This window comes from Cibotium barometz, chromosome 37 (assembly GCF_041138505.1).
Source record: "Cibotium barometz isolate CiBa-2024 chromosome 37, ASM4113850v1, whole genome shotgun sequence".
Lineage (NCBI taxonomy): Eukaryota > Viridiplantae > Streptophyta > Polypodiopsida > Cyatheales > Cibotiaceae > Cibotium > Cibotium barometz.
This window is the reverse complement of record NC_141082.1, coordinates 37,620,704-37,631,623: the sequence shown is the minus strand read 5'-3', so window position 1 is coordinate 37,631,623 and position 10,920 is coordinate 37,620,704. Positions and strand designations below refer to the sequence as shown.

General features: G+C 41.6%; 1 protein-coding gene across 1 annotated transcript; it reads left to right on the top strand.

The window, feature by feature from the left end:
- The first annotated feature begins 474 nt into the window (after window positions 1–474).
- On the top strand, window positions 475–3,372 carry LOC147617248 (CBS domain-containing protein CBSX3, mitochondrial-like). Its single transcript, XM_086776879.1, has 6 exons — window positions 475–597; window positions 1,207–1,475; window positions 1,594–1,675; window positions 1,957–2,030; window positions 2,154–2,214; window positions 2,516–3,372. The coding sequence occupies exons 2-6, from the start codon at window positions 1,221–1,223 to the stop codon at window positions 2,656–2,658; spliced, it is 615 nt and encodes a 204-aa protein (XP_086633005.1). The 5' UTR covers window positions 475–597; window positions 1,207–1,220; the 3' UTR covers window positions 2,659–3,372.
- Window positions 3,373–10,920: the final 7,548 nt, after the last annotated feature.

The following is a 10,920-nucleotide window of genomic DNA, read 5'->3' as shown; positions in this document are numbered from 1 at the left end:
AAGAAAAACAATTGAAGAACAAGAAGTAAGGATTTTTTCACTGTGAGTCCTCATTGTAGACTTCATGGTCACAATTTTACACTTTTATTATAAATGGTAAAGTGAATTCAGTTATTATAAATGGTAAAGTGAATTCAGCCCAAGGCTTTGGTAACCCTGGGGGCAGGGCGGGGTCACAACCGAGTGGTTAAGGCGGAGACCTTTCTTCACACCGGATTGGGTCTTCATAAAAGGGGCGAAGAGAGTGTGTGTTTCTTCCTGCATTTAAAAAAAAAGAGAAAAAAATATTAGTGCTTTCTCTCTCTCTCTCTCTCTCTCTCTCTCTCTCCCCCCCTTATTCCTATTAATTTGCACATCTTAACCATAATCTTATATTGATTTACTAATGCTTCTAATTTCAAAAATGAAATTTATTTTTCCGAAGGCACGTTAGGTGAAATTATTTAAAATATTCATTGTAAGTTACACTCCTCTTGTTACACGTGTTAGTGTGTGAGTGCGTGCACGCGCGCGTGTATTCGCTTCTCTTCTGCTGCTGTTTGCAAGTTGCGATCTGGGCTAGGGTAAGCTGCATTCAAGAAGACATCTCCAGAACAGGTACGAGCCCTTGTTCCACCGAGAGAGAGAGAGAGAGAGAGAGAGAGAGAGATGGCCATGGCTTCCTTCTCAAGCTAGTCACAGAGATGGGCATGGCTTGCCATGGCTTCCTTCTCAAGCCAGACACAGAGAGATGGGCATGGCTTCCTTTTCAAGCTACACAGAGAGATCGCATAGCCATGCACGTGGCCTACTTCTGAATCCGGACAGACATGGCCTGGTTCTGAATCTAAAGAGGTGGTCATGGCCTGCTTCTGAAGAGAGAGAGAGAGAGGAGCTATGGCCTGCTTCTGTGCGCCCAGACAGCCATGGCCTGGTTCTGAACCCAGAGAGGTGATCACGGCCATCGCTCTCTCTATCTCTCTCTCTCAGTCCTGCTTTTGTGCGTGCACGCCAGACAGAGGCATGGCCGTGGCCATGGCCTCCTTCACAAGATTTCCAAGGACATTCAATGGAAAATGGCCCTCCCTCAATTTCCAAGGATGTTTTCCGTGCAATCTCTCTCTCTCTCTCTCTCTCTCACACACACACACACACACACACATAGTATGTTCTCTTCTATATTAAAGCTTTCTAGCATTTCCAAGTCTGATCTGCCTTGTCAAACAGTTTCTCTGAAGAGAATGCAAGGGGTCACCAGGGTTTTGTCTCTCAAGGGCCGGGCCTTGACAGAATCAGTGCTGCAGCATGTTCGCATGGCTGGAACGCCTGCCATTTTCCAGAGGCGGCAGCTGGAGTCAGGTTTGACAGAGAGTCTAGACGAGCACGGCTTTGAGAGCACCACCATCTCCGATATCCTCAAGTCCAAAGGCGATAAAGCGGATGGATCCTGGCTCTTCTGCAAAACTGACGACACTGTGTATGAAGCGGTCAAATCTGTAAGCACTGCTCAATTACTACTACTCTCTATCTACATGCATGCAAGCTATGCATTTATGTACACGTGCGTGACGCGTTTGACTGGTGCATGTATGGATTGATTTATGGTCATTTCAGATGACTCAACACAATGTGGGAGCTCTTTTGGTGGTAAAGCCTGAAGGACAAGATGCCATTGCAGGAATAGTCACTGAAAGGGGTCAGTTTTACCTTAATATATTACATGTTTCACATCAATAGAGATTGTGCATACTGCTCACTTAAGCTTGTAAGCACATGCACTGTGCTGTGTTGTAATCTGTAGACCTTCTGCTTGTAACGTGCATAGAGTCTTTAACACTGATAATGTGAGAGCTCACGCACTCTCTCTCTCTCTCTCTCTCTCTCTCTCATTGTTTCTCTCAATCATTTGTGCGCCTAGCTTGCAAATGGCCAAAGGCTGTGGGCATGTTTGTAACTGCTCTTGGATTTTCATGATAGATTATTTAAGAAAGATCATTGTCCAAGGTAGATCATCTAAGACAACCAAAGTTGGGGACATCATGACAGAGGAGGTACGTATGCATGTCTTTGTGCCAGTGTATGAAATCTGTTGGATCACAATCACACGGTCATCGTTCAAGCTTCATGCAAGGTATAGCTGCTGAAAGTAATGTATTTGCTTTGGCTGTTTTCAGAACAAGCTCATCACGGTGACCCCCAACACTAAAGTTCTCCAAGCCATGCAGCTGATGACAGGTAAAAAAGGAAGGTTAGAACTTAGAACTGTAGTGTGTGAGGGCCTTTACATATACAACCTGCATTTTCCAGAACAGGCAGGCTGTGCACAGGCTCGATTGCCATCTGTGAGCTGCAGTTCCCTGCCCCTGTTGTCGGATTACCTGACAGCCAGAATAGGCAGGCTGTATGTGTAAAGGCCCTGATTAATTATGCGAAGCTTCATACAAACAGTTAAGGTTTCCTGGTGTAGTGAAATGTCCAAGGAAATACAGACTTTGAAAGACTGCAGTTCACATGGGCGGGTTGTGCATTTTGACAGAGAAAAGAATCAGGCATATCCCTGTGGTTGAAGGAAAAAAGATGAAGGGAATGGTATCGATTGGAGACGTGGTTAGGGCTGTGGTGGACGAGCATCGGGAAGAGCTTAAGCGCCTAAATACCTACATTCAGGGTGGATACTAGTATGAAACTGGCAATTTGGTGCTGCCCAATGATCAATCGAAGCATCAAATGCCATTCTAGTGTGGAAGTTATGTTTTGGTGTTAGGATGTATGTCCATAAAAGTTTCTATTCCCTGAACTTGAAGCAAAACATCTGCATGGGAAATGAGCGGCCAATGCTGATACAATCTTGGGGCGTTTTTCTGCGTGCTAGTGTGTACTGTTTGTCTTTTGGATAAGCACATCTGGTGGTGGATCATGCTAAAGGTGGTGTGACAACATGACCCTCACAAGGGATCATGTCTACAACCATAAAGGTTTGTACAGTAGCTTGAAAGCTAATAAGCTGATACAGTGCATAACACTGCATATGAGCAGGATGAGTGATGGCTCTTGGTTGTTCTTGTGTTATTCTCATCAGTCCAGCTTAAACAAAAAGGGGTATTTGACTTTTGTCCGGGAGTATTTGGGTCTTGGTGCTGTTCTCGTGTTATGCTCATCAGTCCAGCTTAAACAAAAAGGAGTATTTGACTCTTCGTCCTGGAGCATTATGCAGAAGGTGAGCTTTAATACTCTTAAGGTCATACTGTGCTTACCAGCCAGTCTTGAAGAAAATCTGGTTTCTAGATGGCTTTGAGGTTGTCGCTCTTATGGGTGGAGCTTCTTTGTTATGGTTAATTGAGGTGAATTAAACTTTGGTATTTATTGACTTGGTCTTGGGTGGTTTGCCCTTTAGTGCTAGCCTCTGGTATGGTATGACTTATTTAAGCTTTCTCAAAGCATTAAAGGTTGGCTTTTAGGAAAGTATGGTGGTCAATGTTGTTGAAGACACAGAAGATGTTGTTGCACACCAAATCTTTGCCGTTGCATAGTCCAAACACCCAAAATCGAATAGAGGCAATCCAAAATGATGCTTCTCTAGAATGTCTATAGAAACCTTGCGATGTCCAAAATGCGTTCGAATTATGTCGCGGATCTCGAAAAGCACAGCACACTATAGTATATACTTTTTTCTTCTAAGAGTATTTCAATCAAAGACAGAAAAACAGGATCGTGAGGAGGGAAACAAACTACTAGATCAAGTGTCAAAGAAGCTAGCTCTGATACCAATTGTTAGAATTAGGGTTAGGATTGCAACAATGCGCGCGCACACACAAGATAGAGAAGCTTAAGAGCAAACAAACTCATTAGATTAGAATAAACAAATGTGTCAGATACGAAAGATAAGTACACATCCCAAAATGAGTAGATAAGAGGGTGTACATACATAGAAAAAAACCTTCTAGTGAAAAAAAAAGTGTCTTGGTGATCCTAAGTGTATTCACACACATTGCTATCATATAATGCTACAAGCAAAGTTTTCTTCAACTCATTGAAGCCAAGAAAAATGAGAGTATTTGGGATACCCAGACTATCTCATGTGTAAAGAGCCGAAAATTTGAGAAACATGGACATTTCTAAGCTCATTGGCAAGTACAAGTTCAATGAAGGCTCCATGCTTGTAGAGAAGCCGCACAAGCTACCTTCATTATTTGAATTCAACAAATATAATAATGTGTGGGTTGATGCAAAAAGATTACAATGTGCAATGGTGATGTTATACCAAATGTATATTGAAGGTGTGTCAATAAAAATCCTTCATGAGTTTTTCATATATGAAGATCTGATTTGATGTGTTATCATTTAGTTTTTTATGCTCTTTAAAGAACGTGATGGAACATTGATGTGTTATCATTTAGTTTTTAATGCTCTTTAGAGAATGTGATTGAACATTGATTTTTTCTCCCAAGTTGGATGAGTGTCAAGTGTTGAAGCAACAAAAAATGGAGAGAGCAAGTATATGCTTGATGAATAGAGCTTTGGCTTATTCTGAAGGTAAAATAAATGATCTTGGATTCAGTGTGCATTTTGAAATGGATTTGTGGTGGATTGGATCATCTCAAGTTCCTAATGAGAGTCATGTCACTCTAAAGTAGTTATTTGAGCATACTGAACTCTTCTCACTCATTGATGCTCATAATAAGGGGTGAGTTATTTGAAGTGCAAGGCATTGGTGCTTTTAATGTCGAATGGCACTTAAGTGCTGATTTGAAAACTTTGAAATGTATGTTCGGAGTTACACAAGGTGGTAATGCAAGTTATCCATGCTTATATTGCAAGGGGTCAATGGAAATTCTAGATGGATGGTTGAGGATTGAAGTCAATGGTTGCTCTTCTCCAATAAGAGAGAAGAATAAGCTAGAGCCACCCCTACCTATATCTCCACCATCCATTTATACAAAAGGGACTCTTTGTGATACAATCAAGCAAGCATGGGCAGTAAAGGATATCACGTTCTATTTGGTAAGAATGGCATATATCTTCAAGTTACGAAAATCAATACATGCTGACTTTTACTCCATACTTATTTTGTTTATAGCATATTCTTCTTGCGCATGGTCCATAATTTGTTAAAGAAATGGGTCCACTAGACATATGGAACACTCGAGGAATGGAAAAGTCCCACTATTACTCACGAACAAGCTACTTTCATGCAACTCGCCATGGTGGAGGTGAAACTAAAAGAAAGGCTCCATGTGAATTATTCAATTAGTTCTATCGGCATATTGGCCAGCAAATGAGAATTAAATTTGGTGATTCCGATTAACATTCTGTGTATTGGAATGATGCCTGACATGAAATTCATTATGAGCATTAATCGGCTATGGCTGGTTGCGATCAATACACTGAGGAGTGGAATGACCTCGATGAGAAGAGCTTTCATGGTGAGATAACTAGCTGCAACAGCTTGACTCCACCTATAATTTCCCTAATTCTAGTGAGAAATTTCTCTAACTCTTGTTAAAAATGGTAAAAAAGAGTCCATATGGTTGTTTGCCTTGTTTCTCATTGGTGAAAAAGAGTCCACATTTTTAAACTAAAACAGTCCATATTTGAAGAGATTCATGGGTATAACCATATCAAATGCTGCTCATAAATCAAGCTAACCAAAATCAATACTTTCTTGCATAACTGCTCGCAGATCTTGTTCAAACTCTGCCTCTTCTGTAGGATCAATCTCTCTTCAAAAATGTCCATGATAGCATCCCCCTGCTTTGGGGTTGCATGCGCGTGCGCACACACACGAGATCAAGGTAAACAAGGTTGTAAATGTAAGTGATTGAGATAAGAAGTAAGCCCTCTATATTTATATGTGAAAAACAGTTGAGATGGTCCTCTTTCTAGAAAAATCTTAGAATTACTGCTAACAAGAGACTACTCGGAAATAAATTTTTACAAAAGAGTGAGCTATATGCTAAATTTCCATATGCTAAATTTCCATAATCATAGTCACATTCACATCTACAGTACCAGCTCTTGATTATGAATCATGCTCAAGTGGTCCACAGATAGAAATGTAAGACGTTGATGAGACCAGGAAGCACCACTATTACCAGGCTTGGAGCTTAGAGCAACTTACCAGGCTTCCTCTGGACTTGCTGTAGACACACATGCTATCTTCCCAGACCCAAGGTACCCCTCTAATCAGCCCTTGACAAAGTGGTTGTTGGCTGCACACGGAGCAGAGCAAAATCTCCAAATCTTCCTTCTTCTGAAGGGCTGCAAACACCCAGATTGTACTCAACAGCCACAAACTACAGATCAAGCATCAAGTACCAGCCCACAACTTGCCACAGAGATGAAAAACTTTCCTATAAGTTCCACCAAGAAGGTACCACAACCCTGTTCCTCCAGGGCAACATGCTATTTCCAACGATAAAAATTTAAGGGAGAAACACGAGTAGGGATGGAGATGGAACCTCTGCAAATTGAAAATATGAGAGACAACCTCACACACTCTCACAGGAATCAAACACAGAACAAGACATAGATTCACAGAGCTATATCATAGATTGAGCCAGGGAGAAAATCAAGATCAAATACTCATAAAACCATTGTTGAATTCATTAATCTCTATTGCATCAGTTGTTACAAAGATCTCTTCTGCTCAAAGAGCTCTCTCTCTCTCTCTCAGATGCAATATCCTTGCGCATGCAAAAGCTCCTCCCTTGTACAAAAAATTACGATCTTCAGCTCAGCTCCTCTCTTTTTCTAACTAAAACTGCCAAATGTTAGTTATACTGGAAGGTGGCCATACAAAAGCCCCTTATTTCCTATGGTTCTAATCATGTTTAATGGGCTTATTCTCATTTCTGAGGGTTGGGCGGGCAGATGTCATGGGCACTAGGGCTTGGACACAGAAAAAAACCCATTAATGTATGTGGAATTCCCAAAATTATTATCACACTCACATCTGCAACAAGAGCTCTTGATTTTGAAGCATGTTGTGCTTCAAGTAGGCAATATGTATCATATGAGCTTATAACATAACAAAACAGGCATTATCCACGATAGATTTTGCAATGAGCTTACAATAGAACAAGAAAGATTTTGCAATGTGCTAAGACAGAAAATTAATAAAAATGATTTCAAGCTGTAATATGAGATCTGTATTACAAATGGAAGCACATTACAAGTTGAAGGTGCCAAAGTGGCAGGAGGTGTACAATTGTCACATATTAAAAGGTTGTCTTACAATAACAGGGGTGAGTTGCATCATGTCCCTTTGTTGCACGATAGCAAATCGCTAACACTCTTCGCACCTTTTGACAAACTCTATGGCGTCCCCGAACAACGTAGGCCACCATAGTCCTGCTTGAAGCACTTTGCAAGCTGTAATCTCGCCAAAAAAATGTCCTCAGGCTACCCATGAATGTGCTTCGAACTCATCTTCCCTCACGCATCTCCTTAGGACATTGTCCTTACCTAGCTTGTATAGTTCTCCCGCAATTAATCAATAAGGTGCAGCAAGCTTAACAAACTGCTGCATTTTATCTTTGTTCAAGGGTCGTTCTTGCGAAAAACCATAAGCTAGATAATCGGATATTTCCCCACTCCATTCAGGCACCATGTCCAATTTGAACAAACAAGCATCAGGGAGGTCATCATCAACACCAATTATCGGTTCCCCATTTGGAGTTCGTAACATATGATCGGCTAACACATGTTGTGTTCCCTTTCTCTCACCGTAACCGTGAAGTCAAATTCCAATAGTAATATAAGGTGGTCTTAGAATTGGCATGCTAGCCGACACTTGCTTCAATCTATCAGATGCTTCTTGGCATTCTTTAGTCCATTCAAAGACAATGAGTAGCTTATATAATGGCTTGGCAATTTCAGCATAGAATATTATGAAGCGATGGTAATACCCAACGTGGCCCATAAATCTTTGCACACCTTTGTAATTAGTGGGTGGTGGCAATTCCAAGATCAACCTGACCTTGCTGTCATCTGTGGATATACCGTTCTTAGAGACAATGTGTCCCAATATCACATCGTGCTTGACCCGAAATTGGCATTTTAAAGGGTTTAAGGATATATGATAATATACAATCGACATCACTCAAACACCTTTCTCAAGCAAGTCAGATGGTCTGTCCATCGAGAGTGTGCACACAGATCATCAATGAATACCTCCAACCACTTCTGCAGCAGCAAGCAGTCTTTGAAGGTTATGCACATTAATCGTTGGAATGTTGTTGGGGCATTGGTGAGACTGAAAGGCATGACTTTGTAAGTAAACGTCCCCCACATTGTATTGAAGGCTGTCTTATGCTAGTCTTGGGGCGTTATAGACACCTGATTGTAGTTTGAAAATCCGTCCAAGAAGCTATAAGCTTCTTCACCAGCTACTCTCTCCACAATGTGTTCCATATAAGGCAATGCGTAATGGTCCTTCCTAGTAGCTTCGTTGACCTTTTTAAGATCGACACATACCCTACGTTTCCCATTCTTCTTTGGCACTCTTACGATTGGTGACAACCATTCTGTATGTTCTATCTCATAATAGATGAAATCTGCACAACAATGAGTTTATCAATTTTCTCCTTTACACTTACCACATATTTAGGATTCATCTGGTATGGTTTTGCCTAGTTGGTCTTGATCCATCCATGATTGGGATCGTATATTGCACCACGACACCCTTCATCTCTTTGTAGTTCCAGGTGAAACAATCCTTAAACTCTTTAAGGAGAGCAACAAGCTCATTTTCTTCAACGGGAGTCAAGTCCTTAGTGATATAAACAAGTTTGGTTTCCTCCCTTGGTTCTGCAATATCAACTTCCTTGACTTCAACTGGGCCATCGTATGATGTAGACAACCCATATTCCTTAAATTTTTTTTGCCATTAGTCGAACCATCTTTCGTTCGTCAATTGTGTAGGTTTTGAAATGGTCTGGTATTGAAAGCAGGTCTAGTTTATCCTCGTTCTCACTTTTTGTTTTAGCCACAACTTTCATGGCCTGTTGCCAAAGCTTTGTTTCACTTTCGGTGCCCAGCTTTCGTAAGCTTAAGCGTTTCCGGTTCACGAAGGATAACTTCCTCCATGTTTCCCTTCAAGGTTCTTCCATTTTGGAACTTCCCATATCCTGGGTTTGACCCTGATGTCTCTTAGGCGGAGGAAGGTTGGAATCATCTTCTGCTGGCTTTAGCGGGACTTTGACATCAAAGGCTTTGGCAAAATCCTTCGCCATCGGAATTGCTTCGGCCATGGAAACTGGCTTGGCATTCTTCACCAGGATATTCAAAGGTTTGTTCAGTCCCCGAATGAACCTGGCCATCAGCTGTTCTTCATCCAGTGGAGGCGAGTATCTGAGGAGGATTTTACTCAATTCCTCACTCCAATCCTTAGAAAACTCTTCGTGTATTAACTTCCTCCATGTTTCCCTTCAAGGGATATTTTACTCAATTCCTCACTCCAATCCTTAGAAAACTCTTCGTGTACCTTAGTAGCTTTGAGGTATCTCAGCCACTGGGCATCCGTGGGTTTTCTTTGTAGTAGGGCATTTCGTCAAGCGATATATCGTTTCTGCTTTCATCATCTTCTAAGGAGTTGGTGGGCACGTTGGTACGGCCTTGTGATCTAGTCCCTTCTATGCTAGAAACTTCCTCTTCTAATTTCTCATAAATGGTTTGCCAATTGACTATATAGATAGAGGTAGTGGGGACAATCCCAGATTCCACATATTGGGTTCCTCGGGGTTGCATCACATCTATGGTAGAGCTAGCACATGCATCTAGTTTTCACTGAAATACGGAGGGGGAAGTGATGCATACATTTCTATTTCCTCTTCCTCTTTGGAAATTTCCACCCTAGACATGGCATATTTGTACGGATGTGGTTCGCTCAGTTGTGACCGAATCATTACCGAATAGTTGCCCTTCCATGGGGTGTGCTCTCCATGTTCTCAGATCTATCTTTAGAATTTGCGAATCCCTATGAACATACACATGGTCTGATGCCCAATCGTGCACCAATTTGGATTCCCTCAATGAGATGAAGGGTCTCCCCAATATTATCATATGAGTCTGGTAGGCAGAGAAAGTCCATTACTAACAAATATGTGATGGTAGCAAAACGTAAAGAGTTTGAGTCTCACATTCTCTAAAAGCCCAATGAGCCTTGAAGATGTTCCGTCTGCCATTTTAACGATAAGATCTGCTCTTTTCAGATCAAGTTTTCCCCAGTTTTCCCAACATCATTTTGTGATGATGCTAACCCCTGCCCCACCATCCAGGATAGCTAGTGCCTGGTATCCATTATGATGAATTGGGATTGAAGCATTAGTGTCGTCACTTTCGTAATAACGCTCCAATTGATTAACGGATATCTTGATGACTTTGGTTGTTCTTTCCCTTGTGTGTTTTGAGATTCTTTCTACCAGAGGTGACAGAATATCCTCTATAGTGTCAACTGGCCTTAGTCCCACCCTCTACCCATTCCTTTATGTCTGCCCATAATGTTGGTGAATTGCGTAGCAGTTGTCCCAATGGCATTTGCATAGAAGTGGACAGTACAACCATGAGATTGCCTGTGTCTCTGGGTTCTCTGGCAATTGAGAGTTTCTTCCATGTGTGCATCTCATATCCATCCCTAGGGAATGAATGGATGGACTCATCTTGCGCATCTTCCTCAAACATTCTTGACATCGTGTTTCCTTGAGATCCCTCTTCCGTCTCTTCTGGAATTGGAGTAGGTACGTCCAATTCCCTTTCCCTTGTTGGTTTGTTTCTTGGATACATTGTATCCCTAATTCGGTTAGCCCGTAACTGGCTTCATGAAGTAGTTGACACTCTTCTACTAGGGCCCTAGCTTCCTCGAGCTTCCTTATCTCCTCTTCAGCATTTAGGTATTCACCAACTCCTTTAGGAGTTGATGGTCTTTTCCCTTGCATTTCTTGG